Source organism: Macrobrachium rosenbergii, chromosome 24 (genome assembly GCF_040412425.1).
Source record: "Macrobrachium rosenbergii isolate ZJJX-2024 chromosome 24, ASM4041242v1, whole genome shotgun sequence".
NCBI classification, from domain to species: Eukaryota; Metazoa; Arthropoda; class Malacostraca; order Decapoda; family Palaemonidae; genus Macrobrachium; species Macrobrachium rosenbergii.
The window spans coordinates 29076236-29097105 of record NC_089764.1 but is presented as its reverse complement, the minus strand read 5'-3'; the positions used below and the strand labels follow the sequence as shown (position 1 = coordinate 29097105).

The window sequence follows — 20870 nt, the reverse complement described above, 5'->3', positions numbered from 1 at the left end:
CCTTACAGATGAAGATATATAGTTCATTTTACCATTTCATACGAAAGACTACACGATAGTAGAGAATATTAAAGTAAGCCCACAGAAAGTAAAATACGATTATAGCACCTAAAATAACTAGAGAGTTCTTTATCAATTTTTTTAGGAAGTGCAAAGGCAGTTACTGACAGCGGATCAAATCCGTAGACAGTAAACCAACGACCACCTTTACAAAACCGTACGCCAGCAGTCCTAGCCGTTTCTTATTTAAGGATGCCGTGGAAATTACAGAGCACTGAAAGTTTTAAAATAGCAGGTACCGAATACAAGGGTTTCAGAGTTACAATATCATTCTCGTTCAAGCGCCAAAAGAGTTCCTCGTAACCCCGAGTACAGTAACTTGTTTATCAGTTATTTTCCTTCAGACGTTCCCGCGAGCACTCTTTCGTGACTACGGATGAATTTAGGAGTTTTGCCTTTCGGAAACAATCGAATTACTTGACAAGGTAACACAGTCATCATTTTTTGAAAAGGACCCCTTCGCGTGCATTCACGTAGGTTCTAATATTTCAATTTGGCGTCATTTTAAAAAGTTTAACCCGGACAGTAACGTTTGGAAGAGTCCAGTCTGAAAATGGAACCGTTCGAGGCTGTCAAAATCTTGGTCTCTGTGAAACAGAGGGACATTTTTGGATAACAAAACACTTGTAGATTTTACTCTTCAGTTCCGGTATTAATAATAATAATAATAATAATAATAATAATAATAATAATAATAATAATAATAATAATAATAATAACCGATAAAAAGAAGAATTGAACGTAACCAAACATACCTCTGAATACAAACGCAGCAGGGGCAGGAATTCGGACGGCTTTAGCAAATATTAATATTATTATTTTTCTTACTAATATTTTTATTATTATTATTAAGGAAAAGAAATTCCTTTGGACCACGTAACAAAAATAAATCCTTTGAACAGAGGTGGAAATGAATAACCGATTGTAGCAAGCAAATAAAGTAAACTCTCTGTGAGGGAGTGTGAAACTATTAAGTAAGGTTATTAGAGTATTAACAGCCTACAAACTGGTATAAATTAAGAGGAATTTTGCCAGAAAATGAATATTTAAACATGATTAAAAATTCATAAATATGCATAAGTTAGTATTAGCACCAAGAAAATAGATTTTTAAAACTATATTTCTCCGTAACAGTAAAAAATAAATCTCTAAAAATAAAAAAATAAACAATCTGTATGGTCATTTAAGTATTAACCCCAATATAATAGATCTTTAATACTAACTAATAAAACCAAAATGAGTTTGTTTTATTATGAATGGCCGAGAAATACATTTCTGAAACTAAATGGAAATTAACAAAAGTAATCTGGGCATTTGCATATAAATTGTAAACAAAGAAATCGCTCACAAAACAGCTGTTTTGAAATGACATACTTCCACGAGTCACAGGAAGCACTAAAAATAGTAATATTTCAATCTTAGAACAGGAAAGGGGTAAATAATAAGAGAATCTCACCAGTCTTTGCTTTTTTCGTTTTATTAATCATCCAAGTATTGTCAAAATACGAATTTCCAAACATTTTGATTTTATATAAAGCTAATCTGACAGACACTACGATATAAATATTCTACAGACACTCACTAATTCATTTGATCAAGTTTTAGTCTTTCAAATATCGATACAATGATGACTTTAAATATTTTGCTATGGGGGAATAATCTCTTTTGCAATGTCATTAATATTATATTTCAAATAATTATCATCGTTATCCACATAACATGTTTTAAATCATTACACAAATATCTTGATTCATTTCATGAGATTATTTTTAGTTAATATTTACAGATGGTTTAATTCTCCTTAAATGTGTACATATAATTTCCCATTTACCAATATAAATCTATGACACCGTGGAATACCATTGTATTTATTTATTTTTTTTTTTTACAAATGTTGCAGAATGAGAATCAACTCCAAGTAAACAAATCAGATGAGATCGAAATTAAAACCCTGGAATGGAGGATACAAAACAATAGTTTATTCTGAAACAAATATCTAAGTTTTGAAAAAATTCATTACAAAACGACAATTTATTCTCGAACAAATATCTAAGTTTTGAAAAAAAAATTACAAAACAACAGTTTATTCTTGAACAAATATCTAAGTTTCGAAAAAAAAAAAAATTAACAATACTATCAACAAAAGACAGAAGACTTTATTTCAGGCTGGTGGAAAAAATTGAGTCCAATATTACTTAGTTATATTGTTTACCTTGCCTTGAGCTTATGGAAATTCCTTTCAGCAGACAGACACATTTAAAGACTGTTAAAAAGTACTTAATTTCTCTCTCTCTCTCTCTCTCTCTCTCAAACACACACACGCACACATACACGGGAAGATGTATCCCTAAACATACATAACCGTTAAGCTCCTTCACATATAGACCTGAATTTTCCCATACAATGGCAAAGTACTCTCTCTCTCTCTCTCTCTCTCTCTCTCTCTGATACACACACATACACACACACAGACGCATGCACATCCAAACATACATAACCGCTGAGGTCCTTCGTATAGACAAAACCTTTCCAAATAGTGGCAAAATAATAATTTCTTTCTCTCTCTCTCTCTCTCTCTCTCTCTCTCTCTCTCTCTCTCTCTCTCTCTCTGATACACACACACACACACACAGACGCATGCACATCCAAACATACATAATCGCTGAGGTCCTTCGTATAGACAAAGTCTTTCCGTATAGTGGCAAAATAATAACTTTCTCTCTCTCTTTCTCTCTCTAGCTCTCTCTCTCTCTCTCTCTCTCTCTCTCTCTCTCTCTCTCTCATACAAAAACTCACACAAAGACCAATATAACAAAGGACCCATAATCAAATCGGGCGTCTCCTTATCTCCTTTTCTCCAAGGTCCTCCTCCTACTTCGGGATGGCGGCTTCCTTTGTTTCTCGCTCGAGGCTTTTGTCCGGCACATCGGACTCGATATCCTTGTTTAGAAGCCTTTGTGGCAGTGGACTCGTTTTTCTCCAGATTAATTATGTTCTCCTTCGTGGGATATCGTTGGCAAATGTAAGATTGTTTCCGGGAAGCTGTGGTAATGTAAGATTGTTTTATTAGAATTTTTTTTCAGAGAAGTGTCAGTCCAAATCTTACGTCAGAAACCATCACGATTGTAAGGTCCAGTTCAATCGTTGTTATTTCTTAGCTTAATTCACAACCAAGCATTTAAAAAATTGTCTAACAGTTATAACATTACTGAAAAGACAGAGAGGAAATAAACTATAAGTAAGACTGGAGTTGGACAAACACTTACACTAGACATTTTGAGGTATGAGTATAATTAGCTACTAAAGAAAAATATGGCACCCATCTTTGGCTTAATTTACAGATTTACAAAGATCGGAGGCCTCGTAACTGGCCTCTGTTCATGATTGATAAATCATGTTTCTTCTTCTGCACGGACAGGTTTTGCAGGACAGGTAGCTAACACACGCATACACACACAGGCATACACACACGCGCGCGCGCACACGCATAGGAACGGAAATGACACAATCATGGCTTTCACCTTTGGCAAGAAACGACTGTAGTTTCTGTTTTTTGAAACTTAAGGATACGTTTTTCATTGCAGTTTTTGTTCAGTGCAATTAACACCAGTTTTCATTTAAACAAAATGTTTCCGTTAACTTTCATGCCAAGTCGGTCCGCATTAGCCATGTGACAGGTCTTTACAAAGCCATCATTATAACCACTTTACTTTCTAGATCAAATTTCTTTCCACTGGTTTACGTTTTGTGGGGACACCATGTCAGGACACAATCCTATTTCGTATCCTTCGTCACCTAGATGCTGTGACGCCAGTTTTTAGTAGCCATAAATTAATCAATCAATCAATCAATATCCTTCGTCAAATCACGATCTGGAGTCAGGAGCGTCCCGCAATCTTTCGAGATCGAGTTGGGAATGCAAACGCTGATCGAGTCCTTCAAAGTTGAGTCCTTCAAGGGGTGTCCTTCAAGGGAATCCTTTTAGAGGAGTCCTTCAAGGGGTGTCCTTCAAAAGGGAGTCCTTCAAGGGAGGTTTTCAAGGGGAATCCTTCAAGGGGCGTCCTTCAAGGGGAATCCTTCAAGAGGTGTCCTTCAAGGGGAGTCCTTCAAGGGGGTCTTTCAAGAGGAGTCCTTCATGCGGAGTCCTTCATGCAGAATCCTTCAGGGGAGTCCTGCAAGGGGAGTCCTTCAAGCGGAATCCTTCAAGGGGAGTCCTTCATGCGGAATCCTTTAAGGGGAGTCCTTCAAGGGAATCCTTCGAGGGGCGTCCTTCAAGAAGAGTCCTTTAGACTCGCTGGGTATTGACGGGAGGCTGCGAGGCAGGAGACACGCTTTCCATAGAGGGGTCGCGCCCTAGGATACCGTCCATGGTACTCTCATGTGGGATGCTGCCCACCCCTGCCTTGCCTCCGTACCAGTACCTTCTAGTTCCGATCCTTGCCTGATAAATCAGCCAGACGAGTCCCTGGAAAGAACAGAATGGTTGATGAATCGTTGTGAGAGAGAGAGAGAGAGAGAGAGAGAGAGAGAGAGAGAGAGAGAGAGAGAGAGAGAGAGAGAGAGGGGTGACAATTAACTGAATCTAATGTTATTACTGTTTGACTGTGGACAATATCCTTTCCGGAATACACCAAACAATGAACTGAAAAATAATAATGAGAGAGAGAGAGAGAGAGAGAGAGAGAGAGAGAGAGAGAGAGAGAGAGAGAGAGAGAGAGAGGGCATAGGAATGTACTATTAACTGAACAAGACTTCTCGTTCCTTGATTGTAGACAATACTCCTTCCGAATTACCGTCCTGGAATGAACAAAAAAAGAGAGAGAGAGAGAGAGAGAGAGAGAGAGAGAGAGAGAGAGAGTCTCGTGTGTCGACTCGGACACGATATCTCATTTCCCTAAGGTATCACAAAAGATTAAATCTAACTGATTATATCTTTTATACGAGTTTTCGTCTCATTTTCGTAATTAAGGTATTTCATTTAAAAAAAAAGTCAATAAACATATATCAAATATTAATAATCAATAGTCACATTTTCATAACTAATAATTAACAAATATTAATAATTAATAGTCACATTTTCATGACTAATAATAACTTGATGAGAAGTAAATATGGTAATATAAGTAAGCTAATGGCAAACAGATTTAAATAAGCTTACATCAATTTTGCAAGTGTTAAGCCGACGATCTTGCAGATTTGCTTCACAAATACAAACTTGTTGATCAGCCTCACACCTCTTAAGAGAAATTTGTAGTAGTGATTTAAAATTCCCTAAACTGGACCACCTTCCTTTATCTTTTCTAGCAAATATCTACCATAATACTAATGCTACACTATTTACTACCGCGCATGCGTGTCTCGAACATCTTTTCGAAAAAACGTTTCTGTCTCAGAAGAACTATTATTAGACCCTGGTCTTCGAATTCCAAGTTTGCATAAAGTTTCTTATCCTGCAATGTATAGCTTATAGGCAGCACCTAAATTATTTCGAATAATAATAATAATAATAATAATAATAATAATAATAATAATAATAATAATAATAATAATAATAATAATAATAATAACTTGTAAATCAATGATGCTAGTCTTCAAAGTATAAATAAGTTTCAAAATGTCCGTGAAACCCTGAACTACATACGGCAGATATGGAAGGAACAATTCTCTCTCTCTCTTTCTCTCTCTCTCTCTCTCTCTCTCTCTCCTCTCTCACGCTGTATGTCTAATAAGCTGACCAAAGATCACATTAAAAATAAAGATATTCAATAAAGCTTATTCTCCTCTGGTATCATTCGAAGTCATAAAACTATTTCGCAAAAATGCAAGACACGGAAGACTGGAGTCCCAGAGGAAAGGAGTCCCAGATAAAAAGAAGTCCCAAATGAAAGAAGTCCCAGAAAAAAGAAGTCCCACGAGACAGACCAATAACCATCATCTAAGGACCCTCCTGATAAGAGCCTCGTACATCAGCGAGGACCCCCAAAAGGGATATTCCTCTCCCTTACCTTCGTAATCCCTTTACCAGGGAACACTTACCAGCAGCCGCCTTTTAAAGAAAACGGGAAGAAGAGACATTTTCTCCCCCAGTCAAATGATTTTAAGTGTTCAGTCACTCCAAAGACGAAAACCTACTTGCATGACGGGGCTGAACACAGCGCAGCAGACGACGAAAGGTATGGTGACCTTCAAGTTGTTCCAGTCCATTATCGGGTAAATGGCAGTTCCACCTTCCGGGGTCGTGCCCCCCGCTGCCCAGTAAATGAGGGTGAAGATGAGGTAGATGAACATGAAGCTGAAGGGGATGTAGAAGTGCAGGATCCTCACTGGACTGCCGACCACCCACAGGTCTATGATCACGTAGACCGAGTTGATTATGTGAACCTCCGCGTTGAGCGCTGTTATGGGGTTCGCTGTCGGGGGGAGGGGGGAAGGGGAGAGGTGACGGATAAGAGAGAGAATATAAAAGGGGGCAAGGAGTGTATATATAATGTTTATTTGTAGATACTGTTTATTTGTTTGTCAACTGGTAGATTTCAGTTATCTCAAAGTTTCTCTCTGTCACACTTAGCTGATAATGCTTACTCGTTTCCCTACGAACGTATTTCAGTCCTATCTAAGTATTCCTCTCTGTTAGACTTTGCTGAAAGTTGTGTATGCTTTCTGGAATACACTTGCCTTGTATGGCATTACTGATTAACGATAATTACTGAAAGTAACGCTATAATATTGCAATGACATACCTGGATCGTATATTGCACTCCAGTACGCTGCTGTAATTAACAACGCAGGTAAGTATACTATGTTTTGGAGGACCCACAGCACCTGTTTGGTGGAGTGAAAAAATGAATAAATGAATAAAAAGAGAACCTTTTGTGTCATATCTCCTACAGGGGGTAGTTGTAGTTTGTATGAAAGAGAGAGAGATTCCCGGAATGAAATGTTCAATAGATGTAACGGGATTTATACTTTTAAGCACAAACAGAACCAGTTAAACCACAGCATTGTATAACTGAATATTTCACACTCCTTTCTTTGGCAAGTACAATACGCCACCGATAGGATAAGCTCAAGATAATCAAGTTAGATAATCAAGTTACTTCACTGTACAAGGATACAAAAGAAAATGACATAATGGTAACCAAGACAAAAAAAATTAGTAAATAAAAAAATAAAGAAAAATGATCTTGATTCTTATGACTGAAGGGCAGATTTACAAGAACCTGCTTACCGTAAAGGATTATGTGAATTGAACTGAATTGAACTGAAACGAATTGAATTGAATTGAACTGAATATAGAATTTAGGCCAAAGACCAAGCACTGGGACCCATGAGTTCATTCAGCGCTGAAACGGAAATTGACAGTAAAAGGTTTGAAAGGTGTAACAAGAGTAAAACCTCAAAGCAGTTGCACTATGAATCAGTTGTTAGGAAAGGGTGGGGAGTAAGATGGAAGAACGAGAATATGAAAGGAAGTACAGTAAAAGGAACGAAAGGGGTTGCAGCTAGGGGCCGAAGGCACGCTTCTTGCATGAGGTGCACTGACGGCACTCCCCCCCAACGGGCTAAAAGATTATGTGAATGGAACTTACGATGGAAAACCTTTGTTGTCAATGTCTTACCTTTAAGTGAGTGACCATCGTCTTCGGCAGGTGCGCCGTGCGTCGGTATTCAAGCCAACTGACGGTCATTATAATAGCATGGACGCCATTCATTATCTGAAACGAAACAGAGAAATTTTGAGTTTATTTTACATAACAGAGATGAGTTTTGGACGCATTTTCCCGTGAAGTAACCGAGAACCGGGACCTTTCCTTGAAAAAAGCTTGACGCCATGTCTTAAAAACTAACCACAGAATTTTCTTAAAAATAATCTTATTATGTTTCCCACACCAAATTACTTTTAATCTGCCTAACCTAACCTAACCTAACTTAATCTAACCTAACTCAACCTACCTAACTTAATCTAACCTAACTCAACCTAGGGGCATGGCAAAAAACCGGGGCTGGTGCAATACTAGCATACATCTTAGGAATTTGAGTTTTGGAAAAGGTCTTATGATAACTACTGCCGCTATTAAACATTTCCCCCCCCCCTTATTTCAAAACTGAAATTTTTCTGAGTACTAACGTTTTTTATGATAAAAATTTTTTGTAGCAAAGTATAAGATTTATTTCTTATCCGAGTCCTAAATTTTTATTTTTATTTTTGCAGTAAAAACGATTTATTTCTTAAAACAGCAAGTTCTATAAATAACTTATTTCGATAAACTTATATTTTCAGTAGCAGAGTATAAAAGTCATTTCTAATGCCAAATTTATTCCTTAACAAAAGAGGTCTGAAGTCATTTGAAGGAATAAAATGGTTGGTAATATTTATCTATCACTGGTCAAGGCAGAATTTATTTCCTTATTCCACTGCCTACCTAATTTTCATCTTATTTTTAAAAATATATAAATAACTTTCAGTGGAAATATGGGAGTACGACTACATTCCTTTCGTTAATCTGAACGTTTTCTAAATTCATGAACCTATTTTGCTTTACTGCAAATGTTGAACGGACCATCTTCGTACAAAGTATTTGTACAATGATTTATCAATTTTTGAACTGTCATTTCTTTTAGTATTAGCGTTTATAGAAATTTCGTCAAATGTTCAAAAAAGGGTATTAAGCCTTAATATGTTTAAAGAAAGATACAGGTACGACTGTCCTAAAATGAAAATGAATTCCAAATCAGTGATTCACTGAAACTTGAATCTATATTATTCTTAAGAACAGCAAAAATATACAGGAGTTTATGACAAATCATGTTTTATTGGCCCTTGACTCAAATCTTGTTCACAAGAACACTATGGATATAAAGTAATTTTTAATAAATTTTTGTAACCCTGCGGATCAACAAACTTCTTAAGAACAGCAGAAATATTAAGCAAATTATCACAAACCTTAGTAACTTTTCACAGTAATTACGTTAAGAATATGAATTTCTACGGTAAATGCCAATTTTCCTCTCCACAGATATACTTGATCAACTTACAACGATGCTCAGGTAGGCCCAGTTGGTGAGGTAGATGAAATGGTAGGCCTTTCTCTTGGCCGGAGCTCCAACCCCGCCTTCTTCCACCAGGTTGGCTATCCACCAACCCAGATGGTACAGCGCCCAGAACCATCTGTAAGCCACGTACCACACATGCACGCCCACCTTTCCTTCGCCCAGCCACTGGTGAGGTACGAGTTGGATAAAAGAGAAGACACGTCTTAAAATTTTGAGAAGGTTCATTGGCTGAGGATAAGACAGAAAAGGTTGAAAGGGAAACTTCAATAGACTAAAGGATAAAAAAAAAGCTTCTTAATGATTTTAAGAAAAATTTAAAACAGAAAAACCTCTTGAACTTTTAAAGAAACTTCATTATAAGCTGGAGGATAAAACAGAAAAGGTCTGAAAGGTTTTCAGAAACTTCATTATAGGCTAAAGGATAAAACAGAAAAATGTCTGAAAGCTTTTAAGAAACTTCATTATAAGCTGGAGCATAAAACAGGAAAAACTTCTTAAGCTTTTAAGAAACTTCAATAGAAGCTGGAGGATAAATCAGATAAAACTTCTGAAAGCTTGTAAGAAAGTTCATCATAAGCTGGAGTAAGTATCAGTTCACAGTCATTATTTCACTAAGAACTGTACCTGGTAGAGGTTACAACCTCATTACAGCTAACAGCACTTCTCCCTAGTGACAGGTAAGCAGCTGTACCTCTACAGATTGTCTTGTGTTTGAAATCAGAAATATTTCACTAGTTTAAAGGTCTTTGCATCTACAGTCCTAATGATACCTCTACAGATGCGTTATGGTTTCGAAATTGGAAATATTTCATTAATTTACAAGTCTATGCATCTATCAGTCCTAATAAGAGCGTCCGTATCATGCTGATTTTATACCTGGAACACTACTGTCCAAATCTATCTCATCAACTGTTTTCATACAAAACGCACAAGATTAATAGGTAAATTCTCATAAACTCTCTGCCTACATCTACCTCATCAATTGTTTTCGTACAAAACATAGAAGAATAATAAAAGTAAATTCTCATAAATTCTCTGCCTATATCTACCTCATCGATTGTTTTCATACAAAACACAAACGATTAATAGGTAAATTCTCATAAATTCTCTGCCTATATCTACCTCATTAATTGTTTTCATACAAAACACACAAGAATAATAAAAGTAAATTCTCGTACATTCTCTGCCTATTTTTATCGCTTTAATGTATTCATACAAAACACAAAAGAATAATAAAAGTAAATTCTCAAAAATTCCCTGCCTATATCCACCTTCATCAATGTATTCAAACAAAACACAAAAGATGAATGAAGGGAAATTCTCATACATTCTCGATCCTCATTCTCAGATGTCACACAGGTGACTTACCTCGGACCTCAAGAATAAATGCGGTTCATGATGATCTAGTTTGAAGTTCCTCGTCTTGAATTCGCGTTTAAGGTCAGAACAGAATCTCCCGCAACAAGACATTGTAACTAACCAGTGGACCTGTCAAAAAGGAAGCTATGTTAAGTTTGAGAACATAAATCATTTTCATAATTCGTACTTCAAGTGACTTACGCTGTGAGATCTTTACACTATACACCTGTCAAAAAGGGAACTGTGTTAATCACCTTATTGCATAAGCAGTCTTATATGATTTTCACGGATTAAGGACATCACCTTATCTTTCAGGAATTTGCAACATTATGTACATGTTGTACAACCTAAAGAATCAACATTTGCTGGTACGAGCTTTCCTGTACAGAAATTACAACAAACTTGAAAAGGTTGACGTTCTTCATACCTTATCCAATTTAGGTTGTATTATAAAACCGAATCGTTGGTGTATCTAGCTCATTTCACGAAATCTGCTTTTATTCAGAATTCAAACTGGGCTTATTTTTTTTTTTTTTCCATCCAATTTTATGCATTAAAACGTTGATTGTGTAATGATTATACTTCAAGGAAGTCTTTGTAGTGACAAGTAAACACAAAATGTGTGAAGAAATCGAGAAGTTAAGAAGGAACTGCGGTTTATTAAAATTACAGACGTATCTGGAAAAAAACTGACCAGTAGATTCTATAACTATTCTTAAAATGATCTGATAGGAAAGCCACGAAGTAAACACTATTCTTCCATTACGAATAAAGGAGTAACTGTTCAATGTCATTTTCAGCTGTTCCCATTTCTCTTTATTTGTCCGATGTCAAATGAACTAGCAGAGGCAGCTGACGCAGCCAATAGAACTTGGTGTTCTGCATCTGATTTAACTGTTGCTGAGTCCAATGTTACTTTATGGAACCAAGATTCCTATTTCTGATATCCTCGTAGGGGGATGGTGCAGTCGGTGCACCTCGCTTGGCTCACTGTAAGCGTTACCAGAGGGTGTTTGCGGCGTCCCTACGGCCCCAAGCTGCACCCACTTTTTAGTCTTTATTAATTTTACATCTATTCCTGTTTCCTTTCCTCAATCTTGCTACCCTACCATTCCAACTCCTTCGTCTTCCCTGTCTTGGGCACTGAATGGCCTAAAGTGCCTCAGTGCTTGGCTTGATAACCTCAATTTCATGAAACAAATCTATTTCTGATATTGAAATAAGTAAACCAATTGCGAACTTGGACTTGACACCAAGAAACATGCAGTTCGATATAAGTGAACCTACTCTCGCCTATCAACAAGAGAACAAAGACAAAGTTGACGAATATTTAAGGATAAAATCAAAAGGCAATTTAAGAGAGGCAAAAATCTGGTGGTCCTTTCCTGCCGCTCTCTGTCCGCCTTGTCACTACGAAAAGGCCCGTGACTAATGCACGAGCCTGATTGGATGACGTGTGTACATCTCTTATCTGCATAATCTTCCCCCTCCCCCCCTTTTCCAATTCTCTCTCTCTCTCTCTCTTCTCTCTCCTATGCTCTCTGACTCTCTCTCTCTCTCTCTCTCTCTCTTTCGTTTCCATATGCCTATGACTCTCTCTCTCTCTCTCTCTCTCTCTCTCTCTTTCGTAGTCCGTAATAAATCCTTTTGTAATCTAGTCTCTAGTGCTGACCCTTCCTTTTTCTCCCATCCCAAACCAGACCGCAAATGGGGGAGGGGCCGTATCATATCTCGCTTCTTCATCGTTTTCGTCTCACCCTCCCCCTTACCTTCCCCTCTCCATTTCCCTTCCCTCCTCCTCACCCCTCAGTCCCTTCTTCCAGTATAAATGTATATACATCCCCAGGAGGAAGCCCAAGGGAAGAAGGCCTAATATAGGCGGCAGCTGCGCCCAAATTCACGCCCTAATCGCTGTCGAAACTTTCCCAATCGCGAATAAATCGGGAATCGGGCGAGTGGGAGAGAAAGGGCGAGAATGCGCGGACGGAGACAAGGTGTTGGGGTGGAGGAGGAGGAGGAGGAGGAGGAGGAGGAGGAGGAGGGAGGGAGAGAGAAGATGAAAGACAAAAGGGACGAGACGATGCTAACGTCTATTATCATTTCTTGTAACGACGTTTGCGGATGGTAAAGCAAGACGAGAAATGATGTGTGTAAGACGCAGGCGGTTGAGTACACGATCACCCCCACCCCGCCCAACCCTGTCGTTTTTCATACAGGCTGTCAGTCTTCGACGTACAGTAGTATATATAGACCTATCTTCGTTATACGTTTGATAGAAGTCTGACATTTCCTCTGTTACAGCAGATTCTTCTAAACACATCCGCCTTTCAGAAATCGACTTCTCTTTCTTTCTGTAATGTCCTGAAAGTGTTAATCTTATCTGTAAACTTCATCAAACAGTATTAACGACAGTATTTCTGGTTAGATGTAAAGAACCACTCAACGGTTACCTAAGTCTGTTTTTTTTTCTGTAAGAGAAAACTATTGTGACGGCTTTGTCTATCCGTCCGGACTTTTTCTGTCCGCCTTCAGACCTTAAAAACTACCGAGGCTAGAGAGTTGCGAATTGCTATGTTGATCATCCACCCTCCAATCACCAAACAAACCAAATTGCAGCCCTCTAGCTTCAGTAGTTTTTTTTTTTTATCTAAGGTTAAAGTTAGCCATAATCGTGCGTCTGGCAACGCCATAGAACAGGCCACAACCGGACCGTGGCTGAAAGCTTCATGGGCCACAATCATACAGCATTACACACTGTACAGAAAACTCGATTGCGCCGAAGAAACTTTGGCACAATTTTTGCTTGTTTCTGAAAGTTATTCCACAGGTATTGTCATCACGTGACTAGCACTTTCTAGCAACAGGTGAAACGATGAAATGGTTTCCCATTAAGAAGAAATTTAAGAGGAAGACATTGAACTTTAATCGTGATAGCTAATTTATTGAATTTGGAAGTAATGACTTGATTGGTTCCTTCAAACCCGCAGCTGAAAGATACATTCAGTCTGACTGATGAACCTAAGGACTGGTGTTGAATAAGAAAGTTCAGAGATTCATAAAAAAGTTTCATATATTCAGTTTAAATTACATTCCCAGTCAGTCAAGTAAATGTATTGAAAATTACTGAAGAAGTTCAATTCCGAATGAGAGAATGTGACAGATATTCTGCTTGTTAATTATCTTTTATTTGTCAGTATTTTCAAGTTAGAAATCCTGCTACAATCTGTTAATAATATATTTATGGGGTTATCTCTGCTTCTTGAAGTAATTATATGGCTGATGGGCATATGATATTTGAGCACTTGTGAGGGTATAGTATGTAATTAATTGCATACTGAGATTATCCTAAATTACCTTTGCTTGAGCATGTCATAGGTTATTCATCATTTGACAACAGAAATGGATGGAACACTTTTTTTAACCCATCGCAAACAATTTCCACTCTTACACACTACAGCATTTTCTAATCCTTTGATTCGATTTTATTCGAAAAACCCTCAAAATAATCAAACCGTGACCGAAATTATTAAAAAAAAATCAAAATAAGATCAAACAAACATTGAACAGAAAGTATGCATCGAACTTCAACATTTCCAAAACCAGGATTCTCCCAGAAATGTGATATGACGACAATAACTCCCGGAGAATAATCCTGCTTAAGAAGCCCCAAAGACGAAACGTGAGACCGCGTATGATGACAAAGTACCTGGCAAAGACGGTCCCAAGCCGAGACGCCGAGTTTCTTAGAAGTTTGCGTGATGAGGCCCAAGGGTAACATCATTTCTCCATTATGAAGCCTCGCCAGTCAGATTTGGGCAACTTATAATGTTGCAAATCCTTTTGTTTTTATCACGGAAACGTACGCTGAGTTACGTATCATTTCATTATAAGTTATTTTTCACTAAAAATAATAGTTTATAATTTTTTCAGTTTTCGGATTTTTTTTTTTTTTGATGCAAAGGTCAGTGGGGATTATAACTAGATGTCCGTGAGTTGCCCAGGCACGAATAAAGGAGGAACAGGAAGGGAGAAGAAAGTAGAGAAAGCTTTCAGTCAGGGAAAGTTGTTTAAATCATGAATGAATACATGTGACTGAGTTTTTGACGAGTGCATGAATCATGCAACATAATTTATATTAATATATTTCAGTTATTTCGCCTCTGCTTTGCATATGATCATTTGAATGAAACTTCGAAAGTTGTTTGCAATAATTCTCCATGATAATTTGCACGTGACCAGTAACCTAAATTGTGTTAATATATTTCCCAAAACGTTTATGAAACATTTTCATTGCACTTTTGCATTCATCATTAATAACACTCAGCGTGAACCTTGGAAAACTATTTGCAATATTTTCTTAAAATTCATTTCACTGAGTTTTTCCGCAACTTAAACGGGACAATATTATATATCTTTTGTAACCAGTCCTTTCATTAACCTTTATAAACATTCGGCTCTCGTTTTCGAAGCAACAGATTATTATCAGTGCAACGCCAGGTAAATACAAAGATCAGCATAGCAATTTTGTAATGGAGCTAGTTCCTAGTTATTTTCTTCAGTGCATTAGTTTGAACAAATTTTCATGAGTTTATGCAAATGCGAAGAAAATACGAGTTAATTCTGAAAATACAACCAAGCTACAACGAGCTGTTTCTGAAAATACAACCAAGCTACAACGAGCTGTTTCTGAAAATACAACGAAGATACGAGTTATTTCTGAAAATACAACGAAGATACAACGAGCTATTTCTGAAAATACAACGAAGATGCAACGAACTATTTCTGAAAATCCATCGAAGATGCAACGAGCTATTTCTGAAAATACAGCGAAGGTACAACGAGCTATTTCTGAAAATACAACGAAGATGCAACGAGCTATTTCTGATAATACAAAGTAAATAAAACGAGTTATTCCTGAAAATACAACGTAAATAAGAGTTTTTTTCTGAAAATACAACGAAAACACAAGGAGTTATTTCTGAAAACACAACGAAAATAAAACGAATCATTCCTGAAAACACACCGAAAGTAAAACCAGTTGTTTCTGAGAATTCAAAGAAAATACAGATTTTATTTCTGAAAATTCAGAGAAAATACGAGCCATTTCTCAAAATACAAATAAAATACGACATATTTCTCAATGCCATAAAATTTAAGGCCATACTTAAATAAAAAGAAATTTTCACACACATTACCTTACGAATTTCCGAAACAATGTATAGTAATTGTTTAAAAGCCACTGTACAACAAATACCCACAGAACGGATATGAAATTTTAGCTATCAGTCGCAGCTACAGAAAACAATGACAGCAAGGAAACTGCAAAACAATGAACAATGAGAGCAAGAAAACTGCAAAACAATGACAGCAAGAAAACTGTAAAACAATGACAGCAATAAATCTGCAAAACAATTACAATAGTCATGAAAATGACAATAAAAATGATAAGTGAATTTCCCAAAATAGGCAATTGAAGGAAGGGGAGAGAGAGAGAGAGAGAGAGAGAGAGAGAGAGAGAGAGAGAGAGAGAGAGAGAGAGAGAGAGCATTGTTTGAAAAGGCAAAATGAATTCAATCCCGGGAGGAGAGCGCCATTTCTCTCTGAAAATGCGAATTTCATTTCCGCCCTACTGTGGCCAAAGCTGTGACGAGTAATTAACACAGGTATCAATCATTTTCTCTCATCACTGTCCGGTTTTCCTTTTTTTTTTATTTTTAAGTTCACTTTTTTAAAATTGACATTTTTTAAAGTTCATTTATTTTTAAGTTCACTTTTTATTGCACTTTTTTGATTTGCCTTTTTTCTAAGTTCACTTTTTTCATTTAACTTTTTTCTCGTCTCTGTTTAAGTTCAACTTCTGTATGTTATCTCATTTTTAGTTAATTTTTTGAAGTTCACTTTTTTAAGTTAATTTTTTAAAACTAACCTATTGAAGGTTCACTTTTTTAAGTTCACTTTCAAGTTCACGTGTTTTCAAGTTCGCTTTTTTTATAACTTTTCTCAAGTTCACTTTTTAAATACACTTTTAAGTTCATATTTCTTCAGTTCGCTTTTTTATTTTAAGTTCACCTTTTTCGGTTCACTTTTTTATTTCACTTTTTTAAGTTAACTTTTTCAATTTCAATTTTTTTAAGATGACCTTTTTCAAGTTTACTTTTTAATTTCAGTTTTTTATCATTAAATTAAGTTTTTTATTCTCACATTTTCTAAGGTCACCATTTTTTTGAAGTTCGTTTTTTATTAGTTCACTTATTTTAGTCCACTTTTTTACGTTAACCTTTTTTTAATCTACTTCTTTTTACGTTAACTTTCTTAAAGTAAAAGTTTTGAAGTTCACTTTTTTGAAGTTCACTTTTTTGAAGTTCACTTTTTTAAACTCATTTTTTTAAGTTAATTTTTTTAAGCTTGCTTTTTTCAAGTTCAATTTTCAATTCACTTTTTAAAAAGTTCACTTTCAGTTCATTAATATTCAATCACCAGAATATTACCAAACAAAAAAAAAAAAAGATTAAGCCACCAGGAAATTACCAAACCAAAATAAATATTCGATCACCAGAATATTACTAAACAAAATAGATAAAAAAATCACAAGAATATTATAAAAAATTAATCACCAGAATGCCACCAAAAAAAAAAAATAATTACCCAAATATTACCAAAAAAAAAAAAAAGATTCTATAACCACAATATAACTAAACAAAAGAAAAAACTCAGTCACCAGAATATTACCAAAAAACCAAATGAAACATGACAACCTGAAACGAAAGGTAATATTCACAAAGCCTAAGTAATTCTGTGCGATTTTTACCTGGGAACTGCAGTAATTAAGTTGAAATATGAACGGTCCTTCAGCGTGAACGAGATTTCAGGCCCCCGTAAATACGAGGAATTAATTTAAAGAGAGGAAAAATGAACGCAGGTAAATTAAATTACTCGGAGATCCACGTCTGGACAGCGCAGTGAACCTAGGGATTCCCTAATAATAATAATAATAATAATAATAATAATAATAATAATAATAATAATAATAATAATAATGACGAAATCCTCAGCGGGGGTGGCGCAAATGTAAATATATATATATATATATATATATATATATATATATATATATATATATATATATATATATATATATATATATATATAATAATGAACACACACACACACACATATATATATATATATATATATATATATATATATATATATATATATATATATATATATATATATATATATATTTTTTTATATATGTGTGTGTGTGTGTGTGTGTGTAAATATAAATACACACAGATTGAGAAGAAGAATCAAGGAGGTTCTCGAAAGCTCTCATTTGCATATATATATATTTCTAATATATATTTACATTTCCCACTGTGGATTTCTTCACCATTTTAGTGACTCATGCTATTATGACATATTTATGAATAATAATAATAATAATAATAATAATAATAATAATAATAATAATAATAATAATAATAATAATAATAATAATAATAATAATAATAATAATAATAATAATAATATAATAATAATAATAATAATAATAATAATAATAATAATAATGGAGGAGACCTTCTCTAAGGGCAGTAGCATTAAAAATAATGGCTGTTTCCATGGTATTCAGTAATAATAATAATAATAATAATAATAATAATAATAATAATAATAATAATCTCCTAGATTTCATCTCAGGGCCATATACAGAGTACAGACGGCAGAAACAATACAATACAGAACTTCAGTACATAGCTACAGACCTGACCGTATCATACAGGTATCATCATCTCTCCTAACAAAGCTTTGCAGATACAGGTGTGTTCCTGCCCTTTTAGCATATGGCCTCATATAAATATAGTATTATTATAAAGGGGGAATGCCACAATTGAATTCGTGCATTAACGCTACGTAATTGGGTATGACATTAACCGAATAAAAATAAATGCATTGCTATTATTTGCTATTTGAATTGCTAGCATAATCGTTGCAACTCGACGAGGCCATAATATGCATTAATGAATACAGCAAATTTCTGAAAGCTGACTCAGCGTTTACAGGTTTATTTCTGTAATGCGAGAACATACAGCGCGATCAAGCCTGTAGTTATGTATTGAGATTCTGTTCACTGTATAGTTATTATTATTATTATTATTATTATTATTATTATTATTATTATTATTATTATCCAGATGAACCCTACTCACATGGAGCAAGCCCACGAGGGCCACTGACTTGAAATTCAAGCTTCTGAATTACTCGTATATGGGGTTCATTTTATAGAAATTACTTGAGATAATAGGAAATACAGAAAAAAAGAGAACGATTATTAGAAAACAAAAATAAATTATTATTATTATTATTATTATTATTATTATTATTATTATTATTATTATTCAGATGAACCCTATTCAAATGGAGCAGGCCGACAGTGACTTGAAATTCAAGATTCCAAAGAATGTGGTGTTCATATTATAGAAATTACACGAAATAGTACGAAATACAAAAATAAGAGATCAGTTGTTAGAAAATCAAGATAAATTATTATTATTATTATTATTATTATTATTATTATTATTATTATTATTGTTATTGTTGTTGTTACTAGTGTATTTGTTAACTTTTGCAAGTAACATGCTTGTTTATAACAAACATTCATTAATATTTTTGCATTACCACAGGAAGCAAGTAATTTTTTTTCATTATTATTACTATTATTTCAATATTATTATTGTCATTACTATTATTATGAAACTATTATTAGTGTCAGCTTTTACGGATATACTATTATCAAAATACAGTAATGGTTACATAAATATGTAGATCCATTTCATATATATGAGCATAACCCCCATTCCAGTTCCTAGGAAATGACTGACTGATTGAAGATTATCAGGCGCCATAACTCCGGAAGTCAGTGGAAGAATCAGATATTTGAAATTAATGATTTGGTTTCACAACCTGGCGTTGCATTTGTCGATGTCACTCATGAATGCTTACAAACTTCTTATATATAAAATGTCATTCTAGAATACTACATTTTATATCCTGTACAACATCCTCTCCAAGATCTTAGGAAAAAGGGCATTTACCCTACTCATCCTGGCCTCCAGAGAGCGTCCAGTTATACAGAGAAATGGCATTCAGACGTGAACATCTGCTGAAGTTGCAAAGGACACAAGTCAGAATTTATCAAATGGAAAATTCCTTTTGATAAATTCTGCAAAATGTGCATACGGGATACAGCGTGTATTCGTAATACAATGTGTATATATAATAGAATATGTACACTGTATGAATGTGTACTGGATACAACGTGTATATAGGATACAATGTGCACACGGGATACAATGTGTATAGTGTAAAATGTGAATACAGGATACAATGTGTACACTGTACAATATGTATATAGGATACACAAGGTATAACGGATACAGTGTGTATGCAGGGAACAATGAGTCTATGGAATACATTGTATATACGGAACGCAATGTGTATACTTTACAAGGTTAATACAGTATATATACGGAATACAGTGTGTATATGGGATGCAATGTGTATACAAATTCCTGTTTATATCAATGATGAAATGACTACACAAACAAGCCTTTTTATTTTATATATACCTCATGTAGGGCCTGACATCACTTATAGTATATTTTATCCAATTTTTCTTTTAAAAAGCAAGACCCTACTCGCGTTCCTGAGTCCTCATTCCTAAGAATAGTTCCTGAGTCTCCGTTCCAAAGGGAATTAAGGGGAGATAAGAAAAAATAAAGAGAACAAAAGACTCTGTTCTCTTGCTGATCTTTCTTCTGAAGACTCCGCAAGGAGACTCATTAAATCAGGGATGGAATATATGTCAAAACTTTAATCCACGGGGATGATACGACCCAGTTGGAAACCGAGACAGGCTTTTTTCCAGAAGAGATCAGACTCACGAGATGGAAGCGTATTCGTGCTGACGAGGTTAACTGACGGTTTCGTCTTCGTCTGCGATGTGATGTATAATTTCCTGCGATTATTCCATCGACGTAAACTTTTTTCTTAATAATCATGGAATATATCTAATTAATTTAAATGGAATTTCTTGGGTAAAAGAGACAACAGAAGCTTCTTTACGAAGGAAAAAAAAAACACATAAATACACAAACATCAACTGGCGTCGTTAGGCAAAGCCCAACTTATGAATTATTCACAAATTCAAGCAGAAGGTTAACGCATTCCACTTAAATGCAGTCTACTCTCTCTCTCTCTCTCTCGCTCTCTCTCTCTCTCTCTCTCTCTCTCTCTCTCTCTCTCTCTCTCTCTCTCTCTCTCTCTCTCTTTTATTCAGCACAGGTCAGGATCAAGTTAGGGATGAGACTGAAATATTTCCAATCATGAAGCTTAAG

At 35.3% G+C, this 20870-nt stretch overlaps 1 protein-coding gene across 1 annotated transcript in view; it reads right to left on the bottom strand.

Annotated features, from left to right (window-relative positions):
* Positions 1–1519: 1519 nt before the first annotated feature.
* Positions 1520–20870, bottom strand: part of LOC136851955 (protein rolling stone-like) — a 122558-nt gene continuing 103207 nt past the window's right edge. The window contains exons 4-9 of the mRNA XM_067126316.1: positions 10483–10602; positions 9097–9279; positions 7680–7775; positions 6801–6882; positions 6193–6470; positions 1520–4525 (exon numbers count right to left, since the gene is read on the bottom strand). Of these exons, the coding sequence (XP_066982417.1) occupies positions 4346–4525; positions 6193–6470; positions 6801–6882; positions 7680–7775; positions 9097–9279; positions 10483–10584 (921 nt within the window). The 5' untranslated portion in view covers positions 10585–10602 and the 3' untranslated portion in view covers positions 1520–4345. The remainder of the gene's footprint in view (positions 4526–6192; positions 6471–6800; positions 6883–7679; positions 7776–9096; positions 9280–10482; positions 10603–20870) is intronic.